At 39.2% G+C, this 27,140-nt stretch overlaps 2 protein-coding genes across 2 annotated transcripts in view; one reads left to right on the top strand and one right to left on the bottom strand.

The window, feature by feature from the left end:
• Nucleotides 1-14,386, bottom strand: part of LOC125237289 (nascent polypeptide-associated complex subunit alpha, muscle-specific form-like) — a 121,151-nt gene extending 106,765 nt beyond the window's left edge. The window contains 2 exon segments of the mRNA XM_048144278.1: nt 12,649-13,753; nt 14,326-14,386. Of these exon segments, the coding sequence (XP_048000235.1) occupies nt 12,649-12,689 (41 nt within the window). The 5' untranslated portion in view covers nt 12,690-13,753; nt 14,326-14,386.
• Nucleotides 14,387-18,877: 4,491 nt separating this feature from the next.
• LOC125237288 lies at nt 18,878-24,847 on the top strand. The gene is made up of 5 exons (XM_048144277.1): nt 18,878-19,015; nt 19,090-19,193; nt 22,411-22,567; nt 23,322-23,492; nt 24,671-24,847. The coding sequence occupies exons 1-5, from the start codon at nt 18,908-18,910 to the stop codon at nt 24,845-24,847; spliced, it is 717 nt and encodes a 238-aa protein (XP_048000234.1). The 5' UTR covers nt 18,878-18,907.
• Nucleotides 24,848-27,140: the final 2,293 nt, after the last annotated feature.

Genomic DNA, 27,140 nt, shown 5'->3' with positions numbered 1-27,140 from the left:
CTTTCGACCATATTATCCAACAGGAATTCTGGGAAATTTCAGAATTTGCGACCCAAAATTAGCGTAAGTCGTTAACAAAAATTAACTCGCTGACAGTTTTGTGACGACAATTAAGAATTAAATTTGAATAAAAATATTATTTTTGTGCTAATTACATAAACTTTAAACGATAAAAGCTCGGCCACACATGCGCGTTTTGATAGCGTAGGCGGAGCGGTAGCGGAGCGTCAGCGGAGCGCAACGATAGCGGTGCACCGGACGAACGCTGGCGTTGCGCCCAGAGGACGCCGGCGGGAACTAACGAGCGCGGATTGCAAGCGGAACGCCGGTGCACCGCTATCATTGCGCTCCGCTATCAAAACGCTTTATGTCTGGCGGAGGCTTAATCTACATTCAGAACGTGAAAAAAGTTAATTTTTAGACAGATTTTATGCTTAATTGTCGTCCCAAATTCTGAAAATGCCCTTCTGATCAAAATGTCCTTGAAGAACAGCTTAAGGATAATTTTGCAAAAGTTTTTTAGTTCTTTAGATTCTTAAAGATTCAGCCATTACCAGTGCAAGTGCTAATACAACTAGGTCAAACTCCTTAGACACGGGAGTAACATTGTTACATGTTTGCAAACTTTGACTACCTTCCACAGAATGTATTTTACTTTTTACTACTACGGGAGAAGGTTTCATTTGGTGTGCAGTGTTGAGGGTATGTAAACAGTGAAGTTTTTATGACAGGAACATGAAGTGTGGGCAAAGACATATATAACTCCGTATAGACAGAATAGACAGATAGTCTAAGAAAAAAACGTACCTCAAAGAGAGCCCTAGAGGTACGGTGGCCTAGATGGCGTTACACCTTTGGGGAACGCTCGGCTTGATGGCGCTAATATTAATATTTGACATTTTAACACATATCAAGCTAAGAATATGGGCCAAATTGTCAAAACTGAGGTTCAAAAGTTTTAAGCCTGTGTCAAGAGAGATGTTTTAAGTCTATGCACTGTGATTACACATTTTACTTCGACAGTAACTCTCTATAATACTCGATCAGCGATTCACATTAAGCCCCCACGGTGCGATATATCTATACAACCCGTCGATCGACAGTGTATGTCAATATCGTTAACTATTTACCTGATCGCATACGATACCGGACATCACAACAAAATCCCGTGCAAGCATGAACATCGCAACGATGGATCGAATGTGTGTGGACGCTTGCGAATGCGATCGATCGCCACGATATCTATCCGATCGATCTAAACGATGAATCGTAACGTGATTGGGGGGCTTTAGAAAACTCGGAGGAAAGAAGAAAGAAATACTAAACCTTAAAACTAATTTTGAGCTATATCCAACCATAATCAATGAAATCGCTTGTAATTTTTACATTTATTAAAAGATTTTCAATTTAAAAGAGGTTTGCTATGTTTTCCAAAAAGGTAACCATCAAGTCACTTTCCTTTTCCTTTAAACGCGAACAGCCGACCTGTCATATCTCACTCATACAAGCATAGTACGCGTTCACCTACACGAGCTTAGAATGTGTGCTAGGAACGCGCTTCTTTCATAATATTTGATCGCCAGTGTCACAGAATACATATTAGTACAACCAGTGTCCGAGATGTGACTATGGGTAATTCGGTTTATTTTCAAGTGTTGCAGAACTCATCGCAGGTACAAAATACTATAGGGGTATAGAATCTGTGCCTTCACCCGTGGCACGTCACATGTCACGTAGAAATGTCAAGGGCAGATGTTCGCTGTCGGCTAGATTCGCCAAACGAGCGGTTGCGCGATCGCTATTATGAAAGTTACGTTTATCGACATTCCACGATATTGGGTTAGATATACTGTTATATTTTATGAGTATAGTCAACGTGATGAACTATTGAATATAAGGGTGCCTTTTCACCAGAGATGTGCTGTGCTACGTTGCTATAGGGATGCGTCTGATATCCACCTTTCTAACAAAAAAAAACTAAATCTGAATCGGTTCGGGAGTTATGATGCCACAGACAGACACACACACTGACAGACAGACAGACACGTCAAACTTATAACACCCCGTCGTTTTTGCGTCGGGGGTTAAAAATAGCCGGTTGTGTTTACAAACACAAGTCACAAGGAAGCAAACTGACATAATTTATCGTGAAGGCTTACAGGGAGGGATTACACTGAACGTTAGAACGAAGCAACAGGATTCTATATAAATAAATCTTGAGCCTAGCGACTCTAGCGAAGCATTCTAAAATGGAATCCAGAGCGTAGTGAGAGCTGTAAACGCCGCAGATAAAAATATTTTGCTACACCATATCACACATACTGCTTTAAGGAAATAAGTATGTTCATAATAATGTTTAATTTAAATTGTGTGATGTTTATAAAATGTTTATAAAATTGTACAGAAAAATGCAGTGTGCACCCTTTAGCGGGGAGGAAGAGTTGTCTTTCCGAACGCGTGATATGAAAAACTTTTAGTACTCCTGAAACGTTCTACCTACAAAACCAGCATGACTTTTTAATTTACATGATAATCGCATTGTGTTTTGAGTATTTTGTTAAACAAATGTCATATGTAAATCCGGCATGGAATAGGTACTCGTATAACATTGAAGCGAAACGCGGGGTCGGGGTCACGGCGCAAGGGAGCCAATGTGGGGTTCAGCTGCATTACAGAGGCATCACAATGGCTTACGCTTTGTTAGTGTATTGCCCGAGTGGCTGCATACAATTGAACCTCATACAAGTGCCCTGAGTCGACGCACGCCCGCCCGCCCCGTCGAACGCTCTGCTCCGAGCGTCCACTCGAGTCTTAAAGCTCGGCCACACATGCGCGTTTTAATAGCATAGGCGGAGCGGTAGCGGAGCGCAACGATAGCGGTGGCGTTGGGCCCAGCGAACGGCGGCGGGAACTAACAAGCGCGGATTGCGAGCGGAATGCGCGGGGATTGCGAGCGGAACGGCAGCGTTCCGCCGGCGCACCGCTAACGCTACGCTATCAAAACGCTTTATGTGTGGCGGAGGCTTTACACGCCACACATGAGCGTTTTGAGAGCGTGGCATGAGCTGGGCGCGATGAGAACGAGCCGCCAGCGCCTGCGTACCTACCGCTCACGTCCAGCTCTCAAAACGCTCATGTGCGGCGGAGGCTTAAGTGTATCGTAGCTCCCCCTATAGCTCTGACCTAACTCAATTAGAATCTAAATAATAATAGATTAAGAGTTTTGTTTGTAAAATTCTATAAAAAATGACTGAAATAAACAGTTTTTTTTTTCTTCTGTAAGTAAGTAATCAATTAATCATTTATTGTCAGATTGTGCATATCAGTTTACAGATGTTACAGTATTAATAATCAATTATAGCTTGTGTCACAATCAACCGTTGTAGAGGCGCGATAGAGCCAGACTGGGTGGCTAGCCGAATGGCACAATCGCTCACGAAACGCTCACGAAACGAAGCGCTAGTAGATATCTATCTCTATCGCGCTTGCGTATTGGCGCGACAGAGCCAGCGGCGTATCGCTTTCGTTTGGCGTCGGAGAAATGCCATTCGGCTACGGGGCCTGAGCTTTGATCGCCACTGATAACGTCAACGATCGTCACTTCGGCTACGACGGCTGCTAGTGGGGCTTAGCCAAGATGACATCGCTAGCTCCATATCGAAAGCGAACTAAACGCCGTCTATAGCCTCTGCTGTATAAAGTCATGATTAGTTCACTTACTAAAAACTTCCATCAAAACGTCCGTCAAGCGCGGATCCAGCTTCGTGCCCAGAGGGGGGGGGTCACGTGGTAAAGACCCAGGCCCCGGAGGGGGGGGGTCACGTGGTCTATTTGTATGGCCAACCTAGGCTCCGGGGGGGTCATGACCCCAATGACCCCCCCCCCCCTGGATCCGCTCATGACGTCCGTTCACCGGTGCATTGGGGTAACCTCGAAGCACAGAAATGCTCGGGTAATTTAGAAAGGGGAATCTTGATACGATGGAAATAGTGGTGATTTTTATGTGACTTTCGAAACTACTCCAATGCAACCTACGTCAAAAACTCAGTCGGAGACGGTAGTCATAGGGGCCGTCCATAAATTACGTCATTCTAAATTAGGGGGGGGGGTTGGTCTGCGGATGACGGTAAATGATTGATGGGGGGGGGGGGGGTGTTTCGAAATTGACGTCATTCTTATTTATAGTTTATTTTTCACGTACAAAAAGATTATTTCTAAAAAGAAATTTCTTCCAGCACACCTAGTAAGTGAGACTGCAAATGTGAGAGGCGGCTAAGGCGCATACAATACTAAAATAACTCATAATAAACATACATAAGTAATGCAACATAGATGTACACAAATACAGTAATAACTACAGATAAAATACTCTAACAATAATATTACATATAATACTAGCTGCCCGCCCCGGCTTCGCCCGTGGTACTTAAATGTATTATACATATAAACCTTCTTTAAGAATCAGTCTATCTATTTAAAAAACCGCATCAAAATCCGTTGCGTAGTTTTAAAGATCTAAGCATACATAGGGACAGACAGCGAAAGCGACTTTGTTTTATACTATGTATTTATATTATATTATAAGTAGTTATATTATATCAATGATTATTGCCAAAGTAAAAATAATCAAAGATGATTCTATAACCAAGTGTTTTAATCATATAATACCCTATTTTTCTCAAATCTGCAATGTTTTATTTAGTCAAACTGGTAATGACGTCAATTTTGGGAGAAGGGGGGGGGGTCATTAAGATATGACGATAGGATGATTATAGGGGGGGGGTCTAAAATCTGAAAAAATCGATGACGTAATTTATGGACAGCCCCATAGTCTCACATTTAATTTCTGCTTACTTCTAAAAAGTCCTAAGTATTGTTGTTGCCTATTGGTCGGTTTCGTATAGTGGGCGACATAATATATATTAAATACAAACAAATTGTAATTAGAGAAAAACGTGATTAAAATTGAAGCCTGAAATAAACTGAGGTACAGCGGGGCACATCCCGACTGGGGGAAAATTAAAACTGATCCATTTTTTCCATTATTACACTATTGAGTTCCACATGTATCCACTGAACACGCGTGCCATATACGAGTACAACCAGTGGACACTAAATATAATTCAAACATTGTAAAACATGGAAAAAAGACCGGCCAAGAGCGTGTCGGGCCACGCTCAGTGTAGGGTTCCGTAGTTTTCCGTATTTTTCTCAAAAACTACTGAACCTATCAAGTTCAAAACAATTTTCCTAGAAAGTCTTTATAAAGTTCTACTTTTGTGATTTTTTTCATATTTTTTAAACATATGGTTCAAAAGTTAGAGGGGGGGGGACGCACTTTTTTTTCCTTTAGGAGCGATTATTTCCGAAAATATAAATATTATCAAAAAACGATCTTAGTAAGCCCTTATTCATTTTTAAATACCTATCCAACAATATATCACACGTTGGGGTTGGAATGAAAAAAAATATCAGCCCCCACTTTACATGTAGGGGGGGTACCCTAATAAAACATTTTTTTCCAATTTTTATTTTTGCACTTTGTTTGCGTGATTGATATACATATTGGTACCAAATTTCAGCTTTCTAGTGCTAACGGTTACTGAGATTATCCGCGGACGGACGGACGGACGGACGGACGGACAGACAGACATGGCGAAACTATAAGGGTTCCTAGTTGACTACGGAACCCTAAAAAATGGATCAGTTGCATTTTTTCCCCTAGTCGAAATTGCCCCACTGTACCTTAAATAAACCTTTCTCATTCATTCTTAAACTATTATACTGAATCTTCGGTCACTCACTAGAACTAAATAAAATAAACCACTAGCCCTACCATGCATAGAAGTCATAGAACTGCATCAAGTCTGTATCAATATTCTATGGTTACTTATGGCCCAAGTTCCATTTGAGTTCTCCTCAAATAAATAATTGTCTGTACTTCCTGCACAAAATATAACCCTTAAGAAAAGACTGTACACCCATCTTAAACGCAACGCACCTCCAACACTTCTGGTGTTTCGGGTGTCCAATGTCCATGGGCGGTGGTGATCGCTTACCATCAGGCATCAGACCTCTGAGATGTCTGCTTGTTTGCCTCACTCTGTTTTGTCTTTTTATGGGATAGAAAAAAAAATCATTAGCTGTTGTCACTAAAACTGTGAAAATCCACTAAAACTGGGACATGAATAATGCATACATCATGTTAAACATTTGTAAAATCTCATGTAGAACCACCTTTTGATTGCATGTATTTGTAATTATAATATTGTGAAAACAAACTTATTGTACCTAAATAATTTGTATTATTGTTATTCAGCCGCCATGTTATGCATGTTGCAAGTTGAATATATGAATATCAATGGTGGTGTTTAGGTAGGTTAGCATTTTGCAATGTGTTGAACCTAGTGCTCAAAGTGCTTGCAGAAGGCATTTATTGTCTACTAGCTTTTGCCCGCGGCTTCGCTCGCGTTAGAAAGAGACAAAAAGTAGCCTATGTCACTCTCCATCCCTTCAACTATCTCCACTTAAAAAATCACGTCAATTCGTCGCTCCGTTTTGCCGTGAAAGACGGACAAACAAACAGACACACACACTTTCCCATTTATAATATTAGTATGGATTAACTATAACTGCTATAAGTAAGATATACATGTGTTGTCCTTGTCTCCAAGAATAAGTCTCACTTCTTTCCTTGCCATAAATACCTAAATGTAATAAACCAAATAAACACCACTAACATAACAGCACTAGCCCCAAATTGAGATAAACTAAAATTTTTATTAAAATTAATATATGGCACAACTATAATTATGTCACAGTTTTGGTTTCTTTCAACCCCTTATTTGCCAAGAGTGGCACTGAAACGAGTAGTTTCATGTGCTCTGCCTACCCCTTCATGGGACACAGGCGTGATTATATTTTATTTTATTTTATGTATGTATGTATGTACAGTGAAACCTGGTTAAGTGGGACCTGGATAAGTGAGAAACCTCTTTAGCTGGGACCCAAGGTGCGGTCCCGACACTTTCGCACCGATTTACCTCTGTTAGTGAGACAAAACAGACCTCTATAACTGAGATTAGCCTTTTCGATTTTTTAGTCACATTTCCCTCTATTAGTGAGACAGAGTATGTATTTTACCTCTATTACTGAGACTATATTTGAAATGTATATTTACTTAATTGTTTGTTAAGAATTTTATTGAAATTTACCTCTGTATCTGAGATACAGTCAATCTATGACCTCTGTAACTTGGACATGAATCATCTCATCAATTTAAAAATCTTTTTCCATATTTTTAATAATTCTTAGCCCATCTGTAAATTACGCGATTGATTCTTTGTGTTTCGGTGAGTTAAGGGTTTCTTGGTTATTTTAAGTAATTAAAACTAAAATTTCGATTTGTAACATAAAAATTATAAAAAAATATAACTTTCATAATATAAAATTTCTATGACACAATGACACTTAAAAGTCTTATATTTTATTTAAAGACAAGGCTTATTTACCTTTTCTTTTAGTATGCAGTATGCAACTAATAATAACTATATGAAAAACACCTTATCACCTCTATAACTGACACATCCCCCTATTCTGGCCTCTATTAGTGATACCCTCTGTAAGTGAGACAAACATTGTATTATACCTATCTAACTGAGACCCTGAATAAGTGGAATACCTCTTTAAGTGAGATAAATTTTGTCGTCCCTTGAAGTCTCACTTATCCAGGTTTCACTGTATTATTAAAATTGAGCCTTAAAATCTTTCTAAAAAGTCACATGCAAAAGATAGTAATAAATACTTAAATACATAAAAAACACCCGGACATAAACACACTACAGACTTATTAAGATCTGATATCATCTTTGAGTCAATAAGTTTAAGCACCTCCAGCCATATGAGTCTTATTTGAGTTGCCAATTTGACACTAAAGTACCACTCAGTTTGTAGTTTTTATGCATCCCATATATTAATGTCACAATTTCGTTTTCTTTCAGCCCCTTAATTGCCAAGACAGGCACTGAAACTTGAGTAGTATCATGTGCTCCGCCTACGAGTTACGGGCTTATAGGCAAAGCACATTTGGAAATTGATGACAATGATGACACTACAACGTTGCCACTTTTAACTTCTATTATTTTCTGCTAAGCTGTCTAAAATACCCAAAGAGAAGATTAAAATGGTCCCTACACATGAGACATATGGAACTTTTTGACATGGAACACCAAGTATTATCAACACCCTTATCTGTGGCAGATAAGTGTGATTGTATGGCCTCATTGTTTATTTTTATTGTTATGCTTATGAGTAATGAGCTTGATGTAGCAATGAGAGCTTTAGAATTGCTTACTTTTCTTTTATTTAACTGTTGAAGATAAACAAATAAGTCTAATGAACCACATCTCTGTAATCATAGTTATACATACAGTACATATGCATAAACACCTGTACTCCGAAAAGAGGTAGGCTGAGCACATAAAGCTCCAGTTTCAGTGCCAGGTTGCTGCCCACACAACACACAACAACACACAACACTTGGGAGGATAGGGAGCGGTGAAATTCTTAGTATTATAAGTAATAGTCAAATATATAAAAGCCATGACTGCATGGACTAAGTTTTTTCTAATAAACCAATTCTGATTAACCCAGTATTTTAATGATGTTCATTTTTGATTGCTCAAGTCTTTGTCATATTGTTTTGTATTGCTTATTTAGATGAAACTAGAATGGGAAAGGGCTGCAATTAACTGGATGTTTATACATATTTATAAAATCCTTCCTCAAACTATCTCCATAAAAAAACAATATGTCCATCTTTGGGTCACAGGTTAACATATGTGTGCAAAATTTCAAGTTAATCGGTTCAGTAGATTTGGAGAAAATTGGCTGTGACAGACGGACAGACAGATGCACGAGTGATCCTATAAGGGATCCATTCTTCCTTTTTGAGGTACGGAACCCTAATTAGTAAATCAGTTAAGTAGTCTAGACAAATTCAATTTTTTTCAGAAATTACCTAAAATTCTAGTAGTAGTAGTCTAGTAAGGGTAGTAGGGGCTCTAAGTCACATATTATGCTGCCTTCCTTTTGCTAAAAGACCTCTGAGATAAAAATTCAAGTAAAAATTTTGATAGGTACATTTCTTCACCTTCATCTATTGCAATAAGATGAAAAAACTAATACATATTCATTCCATACTGTACTTTAGTGTTATTTTGCTAGATCACTTTAATATCATAAATAAGCACTAAGTACCTAATGCACAACAAAAACTAAAGTCTATAACCATAACAAACCTACAGGCATATGGCAACATTGATAAAAAAAGATAATAGTCCACAGCAGGGATGTAACGGAGCTCTGCTTCTGCTTCCGTTTCTGCGGAACTTCCGTTTTGTTTTACACATCCGCTTCTGTTCCGGTTCTGTTATTTTTCAAACGGAAGTTATAGCGGATGTCGGAACCTAGCGCGACGGTGGGACATGAGCGGCGTACATCAAAGACCAACAGGTCTATACCTGTCACTCGCTCATCTCTCCGCTTGCCACGTGCTGCGATACTAAACATCAATCGCTTCATTCCATTGCGCGCCAATATTTGTCCTGTCCACCTAGTTAGTAGCGAGTGAACAACTATTCAGTGGTGCAGGGCTTATCTACGATCCCCTTAGAAGCAAACTGCCGGAAGATAAAGCTGCTAAGCTTTTGTTTATTATTTATTAAATACAGTTTACTTCTTTTATAATCACTCCATTTAATTTAAAAATTTAATTGTGTGCTAACAATTACACATATAATGTTTACTGGTTAGTTTTGGATTGTATTATACTACCTACGAGTAAGTTTTATTTTCGTATAATAAAGGTTTAAAAGGATTCTTATGTGATTTTTAGTGATTACCTAAACAACTAAACATCTTAAAGTTCAAGGTGATTTAAATTTTGGGATTGTAATGAATGATATACTTAAGATAAAATATCAGGTAACTTTTCGTTTTTAAAACCTAAGTGGGCCTAAAGGCTGATTACAAACTGCTGATTACAGGCTGAACAGTAAACACCTAAAAGTTCTAGGTAATTTAAGTAGTTTTGGTTTATGTATGTTATACCTATGTGGTATTTTTTCATTTCGTTTTTAACATGTATAACTTCCGCTTCTGGTTCCGGTTCCGCTTCTGCTTCCGTTAAACTAAATTCAAAACTTCTGCTTCCGCTTCCGGTTCCGTTAAAACCACATCCGTTACATCCCTGGTCCACAGACACTCGCCAGACAGTCCAAAGTGGTTTAATCAATGTTTGTAAACAACAATTTTATGTCCAAGTAATTGGCTTAAGTGCTGTTACATTCATGACTGTTTTCAATAGTGTTTGGTTACACAAATTAAAACTTTTATTGTGTCAAATGACATGCTACCTGCTTTATTTTTAATAATGTAGACATGTGTGTGTATACATGTTTATTTATGTTTAGTTGTGAAATTAAAATGTAATTTGTGCTTCTGAAGCTTATTACAGTGGCAGATTTGATGTTTTAATGTTAAAAATGACATACCATACCGTTTTATAGTAAAAATAGCAATGGGATTGGACAGAATATGTTCAATTATCCTATTAAATGATCAGTTATAGAATTGGGGCAAAAGCTTCTATAAGCCTAGAAAATTACTAAAAAATAACCTATATATTAAAATCTGATACTCTCAAAATATAATCATTGTACAAAAATCGCATCATTATCAGCAGAAAATATTAATGTAATCATCAACAATAACAAAATTATGTAATTAGGCTGCAATTGAATTTCTAGATCACTGTTCACTTTAATTTACATGAAAAAAAGCATTTATTTGTAAATCCATTGTTTGATCATAAATCATAACAGTCTGGAATCACTGAGTCAATAAAAACATAAATTTTGTGTGACATAACAATGCACACCCATCACTTTCTCATGGCTATGCTGCCAAATGAAAATGACAGTGTTCCCACAATTACTCAAGGCAACTGAGTGGATACTCAACTTTGCTAAGTTTCATTATATGAATTTGACTAAAATCACTGGTAAATTGTTGAACAGTGTGTAATTATAGTAAATAGTGTAAATGCTGATTGTTTAATTGATAATAAAGAATAATAAAGCCATGTATCTATTGATACAAATCCTGTTTGTTCCCTAATAAAAATCCTGTCAGTTTCTTACATGCTTCAGATTATGTCATAACCTTGTAAAGGAAGTAAATAAATAAAATAATAATTACACATAACCATCATGCCCCGCCATGGTAGATAATGTTTTCCTTGTGGATATTGTGTACACCCAGTAACAAGTGAGGACAGGAAGGGAAAAGATTCATGTTTTTGTCTTTCTTATTTGAGGTGTATCTTGAAGTTATGTTTTTGTATGGTTAATTTACATTTTCCTAAGAGAGAAAGAATGGATTGTAGCAACTAGCTGATGTAATCACTTTGCAACCATGTTTATGAGCTTTTTTGTTTGGTTAGTGTCGCAATTTAGCTGAGTTAGCAGGGAGTGGTCTGACTCGGCCGGGGACAACCGGCACACAAGCTACAACTTCACCTGAGCATTAGGACGGCCTGTATTACATGGGCCGCAAAGTCTCCACACTGATGTGGTATCCGACACTAAAAGCACTTGTCACTGCACTATGTTCTCACTGCCATCACTGCACATGAAACAATGCACCAACACTGCACACTCCACGCCCGCGCGCCGCGAGTGCGCCCCGAGCCGTCGGGCTCCACGCGCGGCCCTGGCCCCGGATCACGGCCCCGACACGAGCGAGACTCGCATTAAAGGCACAAATCACAACCTAACCTCAAAATGCAGACTAAAATTAACAATTGACAGTCACAGATGTTTGGAAAACTCAGTAATATCGCGTGACATCACCGGGACCGTGGTCGGGAGCGGCGCGCGGTCGTGCGGCTTGCGGGTCCGGCGCTCCAGCCCCGCACTATGGATTTGAGGGCGAAATGCTTTGTTTGAGTAGGTAGGTACAGCCTTCGCTGCACACAGCTATAGCTATGCGTGCGGTGTAGGTATGTGTGTAGTGTAGTGCACGGCGTATATGCACCTAGCCATAATTCACTCGGACGTGCCGCGGGCGACACGGGCGCTCGGCGGGCTAGCGCGCACTAGCTCGCCGCGCGGCGCCGCCCGCGACGGACAAAGACGGGGCGAGCAAAAACTGTAAACACGACTCTGATTTACGATGTTTACCCAGCGGTGGCGAGCCGCTGGGCCGCTCATTCATGTCGGGCGCCGGGCATGAGCGCGCGCGGTCACGCTCGGATGCCGCGCCGCCCGATCGCTATCAGCCCTGCGGCTCCGTGTCCTCGCTCCTCGGAACTCGGCCGCGGCGGAGGACGGAGGACAGACGCGAGCGTTTCGAAATGGCGCAACGCCACGGAGGCCGTGACGACGCACTCCGGGCGAGAGAATGTAGCCCCGCGACTCCGCCGCTCGCTGCGACGAGAGTCGAGAGGCGAGCGCGGATCGCGGAAAGCGCACGGGACGTTTCGCAACCTCGGATGGGAGCGCGGCGACCGAAATAATCCGCGCGGCGGTGTGGTTCGCAACATCGACACAAGCGCCTCAGCATTGGGCACACGGCTCTGATACTCACGGCCTGGCCGCTCGCAGCGGGTCCGCGGCGCCGGCGTCCATGGCGCGCCCAGGCCCTGGCCGCGGCCGGGCTCCGGGCCGTCGGCCGCGCGACGCAACACTCTCCGATCTCACTGGGAACGCGCCGAGATACACCGTCGCACCATCTCGACGACACAGCACATCGACCGCGACACTTCTAAACGCGTATAAACACTCCGCGAACGGTGTTTTGTTACATCGGTTGACTTTTCTTTGAAAAATCAATATACATTTTCCCAGAGTTTAGAGAATACGGACGAGTCGATGTCCAGCGCAGGTTAGGTGCGTGAAGTTTGCAAGCTTTTTTAGCGCACCGGTGTTACCAACGTTTTTTTGCCCATTTTTTGTTTTGGGTGTTGTGATTTTTTTCTAGTGATTTGTGGTGCACTTCAGGCTAGTCTACAGGGCGTTGGGTCTCGAATAATACTCATGCGCGCGCACAGTGGCGCTACAGTTTCGCAAGTATGCCACTGCCAGTAAAATGGAATATTTTTGAGTGATGGTAAAATAAAACAAGTGTACATATTATTTTAATATCTTGTTCATGTTTAAACATAATAGAGAATATATTTGTACAGTTACTTAAAAAAATAACATGAATTTTAATATGACCCTAATTTTAACACACTTCGTTTCATAATGTTAGTTGTATGTTACAAAAAAAAACATATTTATTGTTAAATATTTTTTTATGTGTTAATCATAAATGAATGAAAATATAATAGCTATATGTGATAAACATTACAATCAAGAATTGTGACGAAAAATAAAATCATCATCAAAATAAAATTGGTCTTCGTATCTTGGTTCGCCTCGTCTGTGTCGATTGTGCAAGTAAGGATTAAGTTGGAGGAGTTGAATCTCACTTTAACCAAAAAAAGTGAAGAGATCACACCTCCACTTAACCCTTAACTGCTCATCTTCTTGTGCGTTTTCTTGGTGCATCGTGTGGTAAGCTGGCAAGACGCTGTAGACCTGTCGCGGCTCCACGCGTGAGCTGGAAAGATAGATCTGGCAGCATTCCACTTCAAACTGCCTAGATCCCCTGTCCAACTCAGACGTGAAGCCGGCGGTTCTGCTTGAGACTGCAAACATAAGAAATTATTAGACCTTGGTATTTTCCAGCGTGTTACACAGATGTGACAATCGGAGTGAGCGCTCGATTCGAAGCGCGCGCCCGCTATCACCGCTTGAAAAGGTGCGGCTAACGTTCTCTGATAAGAACACCTATTTTTTTCCTGTCGCGTCAGCGGTCCTACGTAGCTCCATAGTAAATGTAATCGCATTTTGATAATTGAAGCATTTAAATTATAAAATGTTATTAATAACACATACATACACCATTTCCAGCACGACAGGACGTGCGGAATGAGCAAACACATGTGCCATTGGACCACCATATGTTGTTACGTAATCGTTTTGTTTTACAATTACACTAACTCAGAACTTAATTACTTTACTATCATTTGAACGACTATTTTTTAAGTAAGTACTATAATGGCTACAAAGAATTACTAGGAACGACCAAATCCTCTATAAATATGAACCATGGACGGCCACGAGGGCGGAACTATTTAACAACGAAATAAATTATTTTGTCCACGTGAAAAATATGATTAGTAAAATGTAACGACACTTATTACGGAAGCACTGTTACCAGGAGACACGCAGGGCTCCAGACCGGGACACTACACTTTGCTATTCCTGACAGGCAGACGACACACAGCTTGTACTTGTACAGAGACCGGATCGATCAATGGGCCCATATTTATACTTTTACGATATCTTTGATACGATATCGGGGAATTGACACGAGGTACGAATGTTCACCATGATCATGATAAGATTCGATAAATCGAGGGAATCGATTGGTCCTCGCCGGCCATATCAGTCGCGCAAACACTTCAGTCCACCAATAAGTAAGGTATCGATGATAAGCTTGGTTGTAATGTATACACGTTATCTATCGACGACGATGGCTGCGTGTTATGGCCGGGGTCGTGAGCAGCGCCAGCGGTGTCGCTGGCCGTGGCCGAACAGGTGGCTTCAGCAAGCAGCGTCTGAGACTAGTATAACGCCGAGAGCTCGCTATCTGCTCACGACGGCTTCATCGCAATGACTAGTGCCATGTTTACTGTGGAGATACACGTTTATTACGTTATATCTAACAGTCAACAGATAATTTGCTTACTTTTCTAGTCACAAAATAACAGCTCGAACTTCCAAAAATAATCCTTAGCAAAGTAGTCTCATATCATTAAAAGTCTTATCTAAAATGAAAACTATCAATAAATTTGGCTGCAATGAGTCATGTTTTTTATGTGGCGTTTATCAGTATATTCAGTATTAGTGCAGGAGCTTCTAGCTTCTAAAATTGTCGTTAGTGTAACCGAAATTTCACCTTGTTACTAGGATGTGTTGTACGTGGAAGAATTTCGACATATAGATAAGGTAGCAAGACGCGTATCAAACGGTGTCATTTGATAAGACACGAGGTACCTACGCGCTTTCTGGGACGCGTTAGACAGGTGTACCTCCTTATTTCAGTCAACGGTTAAGTATTTTTTATTAAACTTTGGAGTTGACAGCATATGGATGAGCGGTTTTGGTTGGAATGTATATAACAGTCAATTTTTTTCGCGATTTCAGCATTGATCCTGTAATAAAAGTTGTTCATTATGAGATTATGACCTGAATAGTCACTATGCAAAGTATGGCTAGTCCTTTTTATTCACCCTATATTAGACTTACATTGACCGGGATATAGACCGTGATTACCTTTTTGATTTTTGTCGAGCTCCCTGGTCAAATCAAAAAGGTCAAGTCAAATCAAATCAAAAATGTAATCACGGTCTATATCCCGGTCAATATAAGTCTAATGAAAATAACCGTGAATCATTCAAAACTCTCACCCTATATTAGTTTATTTGTTGAAGTTTTACTGTGCAAAAGAAAACCTTAATGTAGAAAAGGTGGACTTAATGCTATAAGGCATTCTCTACCAGAAAGTTACGTCATAGTATATTATCCGAAGACAGTCGGGTGAGATCTAGATACTAGTACTACTCGTATATGCTCGATCGTAACATTCGTAACCAAAATTGAATTGGTTTATCTTTATCAATTAAAAACATTGTTCAATGAAGCTTTAATCTGAGCTGGAGAAAGGGTGGCAGTAACGACTTTGCAAGTTCAGCGCGGGGGTGTTGCGCGAGTCGCGGGGGTGGCCAACTGGGGCGCGGGGGGCAAGGATGGAGCCGGGGCATGGGCCGCCGGGGGCCGCGGCGCCTCGCGGCCGTGAACTGGAACTTCGGAAACTTCTGCCGTATTGTGTTTACATTCAACTTTGTTATGTGGGTTAAAGTTAAGCCAGAGTTCACCGGCGTGAAGTGAGCGTATGTGCCGCTCGTTTTGCTCAATTGCAAAGTTGACTCCCAAGTTCGGAAAATCGATTTCCATCTTGTGTTCATCAAATGTTTCAAGGTTTCCTGCATTGACCCGCTTCAGGAGCCGTTCGAGCATCGAGACCAAAATGGATAATAACTAAGTGTCAGATGTTACTGTTGAAAATTGAAATCTGATTGCTAAAATAATAATAAATTAGTATTTTTAAATGAATCACCACTAACCCACGAAATATCGAGACTAGGTGCGGCTTAAAATATCGATGACCCTATCAGCGATACCCGTCACACCTGAACCTATATTTCAGAATTCTTATCACATGGACAGGTCTTGATAATTTTCCACATCAAAAACAGCAAGAATGTTTTGGAGCGTCATACTTAATCAGATACATATCATATTTAAGTGAAAAAAATGTTTCTTCATACATAGTAGTTAGCATAATTATGTTTTTTTTTAATAATTCAGGACCTTTATTTAAATAATTTAAATTATGACTATTATGACATGAAGCACTCAATAACTTCGAAACGTTGAACATACTGACATTCTAAGTTAGGAAAAACTGATCTACATTTTCGGAAATTGAGGGCCTACTCAAAGTAAACTCTATTAACCTAGGTAAGTTGGCCGAATTTTGCTAGCGCAGACCTTGAAAATTATGTTATAAATCAAAATGCTATGAGATTATGACACTCAAATAACACTTGCACCCTCTGGGCTATAAAAATCGCTGCTAACTTAAGTTAGTTATGGTCACTCTATCAATCTAATAATAATTTATGGAATTTAAACTTATTTAGGTAATTAATTAGATGAAAAACATGTTCAATATGATTGGGACGGAAAAAACTGTCGCATGCGTTTATTTCGGAGCTTATACAGATGTCTCTGTATACGACTTTAAATCCTCCAAGAGAAGATTGTACCTACATACATTCGTAATTTTAAAGTTGACGAAGGTGTGTAGCGCATTTCTAATCCTTCTGGAGTTGCGGCGTGGGTGTCCATGAGAAACATCATTTGCTTGCCATCAAGTGAATCGTTCGTTCGTTTACCACTTTACTAAAAAAACTTTCATCGTGATAAGTAGCATGGTAAGTTCATAAGTAACATGATAAGTAACTCTTTGTTACGTTCTCTATATATATTTATACATATATGATATGATATTTACGCATATACCCATACATGCTTATGTTTTAAAATTATTTACTACCTGTGCTATCAATGCTATCATATAAGATAAGCAGTTCCACAAAAGTAAATAGGAAAGGTTGTAGACAATACTTGGATGTATAATCTCGTTATGTCCCACATTGTAAATGTATATTTGCACATGTTGAGGGTAACGTACTATGTTGCTATAGTCAGTTGCTGTGTCACAAGTCACTTTAGAGAGTTATAAGTAATAAAAATCATAACCGACTCAATATGGAATGAATAGTATTTATGACGAGTAATAATATATATTCGTCATTACTTAACAAAAAAATTGTTCCTCTAGATTAATTATCTTTAACCGAAATGTGTGGAACTTATTTTGAATATGTTGGTGGCTAGAATTATGAGAGTCGAGCGTTGGTATCACATCAGTCACAGAGGTACCTTGCCCTTATCTCGTTTTACACTTTATTTGTTGAAGGCGCACGATAAAGATAAAGATAAGTGGCAGTCGACGCCTTTATCGCTGACTATCGTGCAAAATGCTTGCTTCAAGAACTTACACCATACCTATTTTGTTCTAATAAAGATTGAACTGGTCCATAATATGATAGCTTAATTAATACCAAAATGATGATGATAACTTAATATATACCATTATATATACCAATATACCAAAATGATAATTCAACCAACATCAAGTCGTAACTGTTAACTATATTCATCTATATTACTTACAGCATTGTTTATTTTAGGTTTTACTGGTTTACTTACTTTAGACTTACAATATAGGTATAGGTACCTACTGTAACAAATAAATGATACGGCAAGTTTTAGACAGACACTTAACATATATCTCCTTATATGATACAAAAAATATACTGACTGTTTGGTAGGTTAACTTATATTATATGCTTTGAAATAATCAATATCATATTGTAATAAGAAGACGATAAGAAAAAATATGGTATATTATCTTTAATGCGATATATTAGTTTCAGACTAAATAGAACATATTTAAAAAAAAGCATAAAGTATAACGCCATAAATACTAATACAATTCTCAATTACCTACACAATTTGCTACTCATTCCCATATGACACCCTGTGGTCTATTTTTTTTAAATAAATGCATAATAATTGCGACACCGTGAAAAAAATGCTACAATGTCAAATTTCTGTCACTCTATTTTACATATATAATTAAATCATATAATATAATATTGTAGGACATTTTTTACACAGATTGACTGACACTTGTTCTGTCATATCATATATGTAATAACCAGCATTCAAAACTATGGGAACAAATTTTGAAAGATGTCTAAAATTATTCGTATTAGATTTATGAGCGAAAACAGAAACATTGTGTTGAATATTTTGTTACCTAAGTTGAACTTCACAAACATTCTGTTCATTAATCAAAAGTTTGGCGCAGCGTCCCATCGTCGCGCCGCCATCTCCTCCTACTTTATATATCTAACTACAGCACAGCATCATATCATAGTCTGTACGGAATAGTCGTGCGGGTCTCGATTAATACTGCTACGTACGCTGGCAACATCGGCCTTTGAAGGTCAATATTTGACAAATGGCCGTGCAAGGCGATCTGTCACTTTCTTTTCGAAGGAATAAACATTGCGAGCCGTTTATATTTTTTTTATTAAACCATGGATGAAATATGTAGATTATGCTGCTCCACAAAATTTGTCAATAACCATTTATTTGACGAAGAGAACGCTCTGTACTTAAAAATGTCTCTTTTCTTGCCGATAAAGGTAAATAGTTGGGGTTGGTTAGTGTTATTTTTATGTGGATGTTTAATGTTTAACCTGGGATTTGTGATGAGCAGGTGGTGCGGAGTGATCGGCTGCCGCAGCGGGTCTGCGACCGCTGCAGCTGTAGAGTCAACGACCTGTACCAATTCTGCAATGAAACTATAGAAGTACAGCATAGGTAAGTGCAGTACAGAATGCTCATATTTCATTTCTGACGTTCTTCACTTAGCGTTTCCTCTCGGGACTCGGGAAGTAGTAAATTAATGGTAGGTCAGTTATTAAACTATTAGAGTTGGCCATTATCTTCATTTTATTAATAGAACTCAATGACTTTCTGCGACTATTTAAGCTGTTTCTTTGCCTTTTTTTTATTTAAAAATAATTTATTGCTTCAATGGATATTTGTCATATTTGAAATTGATGAGACTGTTAGACAGAAAAAACTACCAGTCTCAGTATAACTTAGGCTTAGAGTCAATGTTTTATTCACAACAATGGTTTATTTATAGTTATTCATTATGCTGTTATTAATACAGCTCTCCTTGTCCATGGCATTCTCATAACAAATTTGGTGAAGCATGCAATATGACATATTATAACACTTTTCTGCAGAAATTATTGTAGCTTAAAACAAAGACATATGTAACTCCGTATAGACGGACAAAGTCTAAGAAAAAACGTACCTCAAAGCCCTAGAGAAAGAGGTATGGTGGCCTAGATGGTGTTACACCTTTGGGGAACGCTCGGCTAGATGGCACTTATATTAATATTTGTCATTTTAACACATATCAAGCTAACAATATGGGCCAAATTGCCAAAACTGAGGTTCAAAAGTTTTAAGCCTGTGTCAGGGTTGGCAGTCTATGGTGATTACACATACTTTATAATACTCAATCCTCTTTGCTTAAAATTAACCATACTTTGTAAGATGTCTGTGGACACTGTACTGCAGTTAACATATTTATGATTTGAATTGTGTAGATGTCCTCTAGGCACGCTAAGATCTCTGAAAACAGGATTATAAACTGGTATTGTTTGAAATCCCTTGTATAGGACTGAATGATTTATTTACATATCAATGACTCATCAAATTGTCCTAAGAAACGTAATAATTAACCAAAGATGGGAAAGTATAAATAATAAATAAATAAACAAATATTGGGGACACCTTACACAGATCAACTTAGCCCCAAACTAAGCAAAGCTTGTACTATGGGTGCTAAGCGACGATATACATACTTAAATAGATAAATACGTACTTATATACATAGAAAACATCCATGACTCAGGAACAAATATCTGTGCTCATCACACAAATAAATGTCCTTCGAACCCAGGACCGCGGCGTAGCAGGCAGCCAACTGAGCCAGACTAGTCACAAGACACATTTACAAGATATTTCATAGAAGTAATTTAAATAAATATTGTGGGGACACCTTACACAGATCAACCTAGCCCATGTACAAGTCAATATCCATACTAAAATTATAAATGGGAAAGTGTGTGTGTCTGTTTGTTTGTCCTTCTTTCTTAATTGGAGATAGTTGAAGGGATGGAGAGTGATATAGGCTACTTTTTGTCTCTTTCTAACGCGAGCAAAGCTGCGGGCAAAAGCTAGTATTTACATAAGTTTCAAATTCAAATCACATTTTTTGCTAGATTACAACTCTTTTACATTCTATCTGTATGAATAATTGTGTAATTTAAAAGAATTAGCCAGTACCTGTAGGTGTCTGGTATGTAAATTATACGTATTTATTTAACCTAATTAACTGAAAGTCAATATTCAATAGCGACGGAGTTCGATTTATGTAGTACTTACCATTTAATTCTTTTGAAATCGGGACTTAATCGCGTATCACTACATATTAAACTGACCACCAACATTTCAGGGACGGCGTTGTCCCCGTGGTCTCGAAGAAGACTGGCTTGAAATGACATCAACACGTTTATTTCTCCTGTCTTGTTTGTGTGTACAGTCATGTTCAGTTACATCTACACACTTGAGGGAACAAAACATCTAAACACAACTAATATTATGAGCATAAAAACTTCGGCCTATTGCATAACAATTTACAACTTGTATTAGAATAGAATAGAATAGAAAACGTTTAAATTTTAACTTCTGATTAGCAGAAACGTCTGCAATCAATGCCCCAACGCAATAATGCTACGGGTCCCATTGACCTTAGTAGTGGAAAATTTCGCTGGCTTGGTTGAAGTCTTGGTGGCTCAGTTGGCAGAGCGCTGGAGTATCGATCCAGAGGCCGTGAGTTCAAGTCTCACCCAAGGCAGACATTTCCCACTTTTAAATTTATTAGAAAACGTTTATTTGGTGAAAATATACAAGTAAAACAACAATAGCCTAAATCTATATACATCTTAAACTAAAGTCACCAAAAAGGATGCCACTCAGCATATGCCAATGGCTAATTGGTATTAGCCACGGCGCTGGTTTTCAGGGCAACCAAGAAAACAGGATGGGATTTCAATATTTTTAAAATTAACATATGGTGGACGAGGTCGCAATAAATACAATTATAATAGTCCACATATATTTAAAAGTTGTATACAAAGGTATATACCACATATATTTAAGTAGTATCTACTATTGCAACATTTCAAAACTATACTTAAACTTGAACACTTTTATTATTATATTTCTTTAAAAGATTTAATATGCAGTAGTAGAGAGCAGGCAACATAACTATTTAAAAACACAAGCATTTATTACAACTGAAGGAGTGGCACTGAAGTTTTGGTAATTTCGTGTGCTCTGCCTACCCCTTTATGGGATACAGGCATGAGTGTATGTATGTTGTATGTATGTATGTATTACAAGTGACAAATCCTCTTTCTTATAAAAGGAATTTGATGGGGACTACCGCTTGTAATATGAATTGTAAATCATTATGCAATAGGCCCCTTGTCTCTGATTTTTTTTTATAGGCAAGGCACCTCCAATCCAACTCATCTGGTGTTTTGATATTTTATTGCTTGGTTGCCTCTTATATCATAAAAAACTAACTTAAAGTCTGGTAAACAACAGGCGGTCTTATTGTTAAGGAGCAATCTTCTAAAAAAAAGGTATACTTAATAAGTAGGTAGTGTAGGTACATTACTTTTATGCAATACATGTTTATATAACGTAATACGACAAATGACCCTCCTTTCGCCTTGCCATATCGGATAGAAAAAGTTTGAAAACTTCATGTTTGCTTTAGCCCATGGTAGGGAATGCCTTCAGCGGGCGTAGCACACTAGTGTGATAAACCTTATAGCGTGGGTGCGTCCCTATCGCACTTATTAATAGTGCGAAAAGGATCGCCTGACGTAATAGGCTCTATCACTCCACCAAGCTTGCCCACCTGATATTAAGTTATTAAATGTTGCAGATTACGCGCCATCCTTCAGTCCTCTGGTCTCCCAGTAGATGATATCGACCTTACGCTCGTCAAGGACAGTTCCCGCTGCGAGGCAGCCACGCAGACTGAGACCCTCCCCCCACCGACACAGGAGCCCCCCACCGCTCCCGACCCCCCTGTCAAACAGGTAAGAGAGCGCCTTTAGCCATAGTGTGCCTTCAATATTGACCTGACTGGTCAAAGACAGTGGAGCGAGGCAGCCACGCAGACAGACCCTCCCCCCACCGACACAGGATCCCCCCTACCGCTTCCAACCCCCCTGTCAAACAGGTAAGAGACCTCCGTTATAACAGGTTAGAGACCCGCTATAAGTATGCCTTCGATATTGACCTGACGCCAGTCAAGGACAGTGGAGCGAGGCAGCCACGCAGACAGATCCTCCCCCCACCGACACAGGATCCCCCCTATCGCTCCCGACCCCCCTGTCAAACAGGTAAGAGACCTCCGTTATAACAGGTTAGAGACCCGCCATAAGTATGCCTTCGATATTAACCTGATGTTAGTGAGATAGCTAATGATGTGAAGCATCTACGTAAACCCTGTCTCCTCCCGACGTGGTATAAAGAAAGTTTTTTTTTTAATTATAATTAGTCTTTCTCTTGGCCACAGACTAGCCAAAGGCAAAAACGTGGCTTACGAAGGAGTGAGCTCGCCCAGAAGATGCCTGTTCACCCTAGATTTGAAGGTTGCATATAATTAGTGATTTTTCTCACTTAATCGTCTCACCGGAAGACCAGCGCTGGAAGTCGCCAGCAATATGCTGAGGTGAGGCCATTTCGTGGCTCTTCATATTCTATCTGTATGTCTCGAAAATTGTTTATTGTCTGTGTGCGTACGAATAAACCATCATTCTATTCTATAATGATTTTATTTTCTTACAGGAGCCAGAACTAGTAACCCAAGTGAAGGTAGAGGTAGACGACTCAGTGTACGACGACGCGCATGTGGCGTCCGACAACAGCGAGGAGCTGTCGCTTGGCAGCCTGAAGAAGAAGAAGAAGGTCAAGCAGGAGCTCGAGAAGAGAGGCAGGAAGAGGAAGAAACAACTCAAGGTCTGTAGCGTACTACACAATAGGTATGTTCTGTCACGGTCGCCATGTAGGAAACTAAGTAAACGACAGAAAATAAATAAATAAATATTGGGGAAACTCAAGGCTTGTAGCGTACTACACAACATGTCCTGTCACGGTCCGCCATGTAGGAAACTAAGAGAACAATGGCACGGATGAAAACTAACGCGAAACGTAGTAACCCAAGTGAAGGTAGAAGAAGATACGCGATGATTGCGCGAGCGAGTTAACTATAAATCGCTCCCTCTCTATTTTATTTACATGAAATCGACTATAATTATTTTGTTTGAGTTGTCTCTTTTGGCACATCTCGGACACTGGCGATCAAATATTTGAAAGGGGCGTGTTCCTAGCACACATTCTAGGCTCGTGTAGGTGAACTCGTACCATGCTTTTTTGATAGGCGGTAACTGTGAGGTAACCGAGCGCAGTTGGGCGGCACTTTCAACGGGGAGCGGGTGTGGCCATACTGTACGACAGTACTCAAGATATTATACTGTGCTTTTGGTGGGACCAGTACCTTAGTGTTGAATTGTGTTAGTAAAAATAAAACCGCCTTCAAAAATAAGCGCGTTACAAAACACGGAGAAACTAAAAAGCCAAAAATAATAAACCTTTCAATTCAGATTTCTTATCGTATTGCAATAAGCTAAACATCCAAATTATAAACAAATCAATTATTTTTGTAGTCGGTACCAGACTTGTTCGTCGCCTTGCTATTGCCTGTTTGCCCCACCCAACCATACACAGGCTGGTACCGACTCCAAAAATAATTGATTTGTTTATAATTTGGATGTTTAGCTTATTGCAATACGATAAGAAATCTGAATTGAAAGGTTTATTATTTTTGGCTTTTTAGTTTCTCCGTGTTTTATAACGCGCTTATTTTTGAAGGCGGTTTTATTTTTTGTTAAAAAGTTTATTTATTTGTTGATTTTTAGTGGTTCCTAGTGATATTATATGTATCAGTCCGAATACATGTACAGTAGTGAAAGAATTATCCTTTAACTCCTAACCATTGAGGAGTTGACCTTCCATCATCAGCTCAGCCACATAAAATTATTACCATCAGACGTAAATACTGGTGTACCTTTGAAAAATAGACTAAAAACATTATCCGCCTTTTTTGAAGTCGGTTAAAAATACAATTTTCTTTTCAGGAATGGGACCTCCTAATGGGTCAGCTACCACCAGAGTTATCCCTAGATCCAGTGGTGGTGAAACAGGAACCGGAAGACGTGGTGGTCAAGCGTGAGCCGGATGAAGATAAGTTTGACTGCTGCATCTGCTTCGCGCAGTGCTGCAGTCGCGGGGAGATGTTACAGCACTACAGGTAATAAATAATCATCATCCTCCTTGCGTTATCCCGGCATTTGCCACGGCTCATGGGAGCCTGGGGTCCGCTTTGACAACTAATCCCAAGATTTGGCGTAGGCACTAGTTTTTACGAAAGCGACTGCCATCTGACCTTCCAACCAGAAGGGTAACTAGACCTTATTGGAATTAGTCCGGTTTCCTCACGATGTTTTCCTTCACCGAGAAGCGACTGGCAAATATCAAATGACATTTCGTATTCAGAAAAACTCATTGGTACGAGCCGGGTTCGAACGCGTGACCTCCAGATCGAAAGTCGCACGCTCTTACCGCTAGGCCACCAGCGCTTCTAATAAATAATAAGAACATTGTTTAAAATCTAGTTAGATTAAGTAGGTTGCTTAGTATTGCAATGTGATAGTGTAAACCACCTAATAACTCCCAGTATGTTACTATTGGTGGGAACCTGTAATTGGCTTTTTGTAACCTAATTAAGTTAACCTTTCTGTATTAATAGCTGTCGGTTCTCCGAACAATAATAAATAAATGAGAATAAAATAAATAAACATTTATTTCAGACTTTACAAATCCATATTATTATTGTTATCCATAGCTAAATATTTCTGCCGCTCTTTTCCGCCATCGTCTTACACAGTTTAGTACCGTTTGGTAACCCATATCCTACAGTCGTTTTCTACGACACCCACGCGAAGAAATGGGGTGGTGAAATTTTTAATCCGTCACCACGCGGAGTTTTTATTGTTTAGAATAAAAAATTGGAAAATGTGTCGGGCTATCGGAACTCACGGTTTGTTTCCCCATTGGCAGGCGCGTCACGGGGCAATCCTCTATTATGTGCTGGATTGTTTGTGTAGTCGGATTGTTTAGAATAAAAAATTGGAAAATGTGTCGGGCTACGGCGGCGGTGGGCGAGTCGCCCGGCGCCCGCGCCCGCGCCGCCGCCGCTGCCGGCCGCGCGGCCGCTGCGCTGCCCGAGGTGCTCCAAGGTACTACTACTAAAACAAGGTTTTCTCATTTCAGTCTATATCTTTAGGTATTTCAATAAATGTGAACAGAATCGACCCTCGAAAGACTCCACGAGACACTTGAGGATTATAAAGACGACCCGCTCGATGACGCATCCGCTCGGTCTTGTTGATCGATTAACCGACAGATGTCGCTACCCGAACTTGTACAAATTATTTATTTACATTTTTTAAGTGGTCACCTAAAAATACAGAGTATAGTCTTTGAGGTAAGTATAGTCAGAATTTTACGGTCCCGTCCCGTACAAACTTTTGATTCCTTGCACTTAGCCAAATCCACAAACGATGTCATATAAATTGTGACGTTTATTTTATTTTATTTTATTTGTTAGGAATAATAGAAGATTATACTAACAAAATATTGATAGAAATAATAGAAATTTAGATTGAAAACGTAAACAGATCTACAACTATTATTATATGAACCACAGAACTAAATCAAGATAGAAGGAAAAAGTGTATCTACTTCGCGTGCGGAAAAGTTAAATTGCGAGCAACATTGTTCGCCGCGCAAGTCAGTTTGCTCCCGACCGCTGCCCGCGAGTGACATACAGTGAAAAATACAAAATGGGTCAGTATTCGATAATTAACTGTTCAAACACCACCAATAAAAGCAAGAGTGTTAAACAAAGTGTTTCCTATCATCGGTAAGTACCATTTGTCCTAAAATATTTTTTATTAAATAAAAAACACGATTTTCCTATTTTTATCATCAAAACATTAGCTGACGTACGGCCGTCAAACTAGTTTTCCATTGCGGCTTTAATTTGACGAGTCCGACTTGGCGTGCGTTTAAAACAAGCGATATAAAAATAGGCTATTCAAACTGTCGAGACAAAGTGAAGGTAGATTTGTTATTTTGTCCGTCGAACTCACGTCGAACTTAAGAATAGTGGTGCACCACGGAACTATATCGTCATGATTTAAATCGATTTTGCGAAGCAGTGGAAATTATAATTATGTTTTTATATTGTTATGAAACTATACATATAAAGTAAGAGTGAAAAGTAAATTTAACTTTAAAATAGGTTACAGTTACGGTATTAACGTTGAATTTGTGGTCGGCAGAAAAACAAATACAAACATAATACGCTCTATATTTATTATGAATAAAAATAACTCTAAAAATGTGTTAATGGTTAATTATATTTATAAATTACTAAAAGTTGTAACAAATAACATGAGGATAATGCTGTGAGTACATGGTCGATTTTCTTAAAAATATTACGAAATATTAACTAGTATTAATATCTACCTGGCTGGCTGGCGA

The sequence above is a fragment of the Leguminivora glycinivorella genome, chromosome 21 (assembly GCF_023078275.1).
Source record: "Leguminivora glycinivorella isolate SPB_JAAS2020 chromosome 21, LegGlyc_1.1, whole genome shotgun sequence".
Classification (NCBI taxonomy): Eukaryota; Metazoa; Arthropoda; class Insecta; order Lepidoptera; family Tortricidae; genus Leguminivora; species Leguminivora glycinivorella.
The sequence above is the reverse complement of the archived record's forward strand: the minus strand, read 5'-3'. Positions and strand labels throughout refer to the sequence as shown.

Bases quoted from the DNA above. Each gene is read 5' to 3' on its own strand.
- LOC125237288 (XM_048144277.1), top strand. From the start codon at position 18,908: ATGGATGAAATATGTAGATTATGCTGCTCCACAAAATTTGTCAATAAC. The intron at 19,194-22,410 runs GTAAGTGCAGTA...TAAATGTTGCAG, and splicing joins ACTATAGAAGTACAGCATAG to ATTACGCGCCATCCTTCAGT. The intron at 23,493-24,670 runs GTCTGTAGCGTA...TTTTCTTTTCAG, and splicing joins AGAGGAAGAAACAACTCAAG to GAATGGGACCTCCTAATGGG.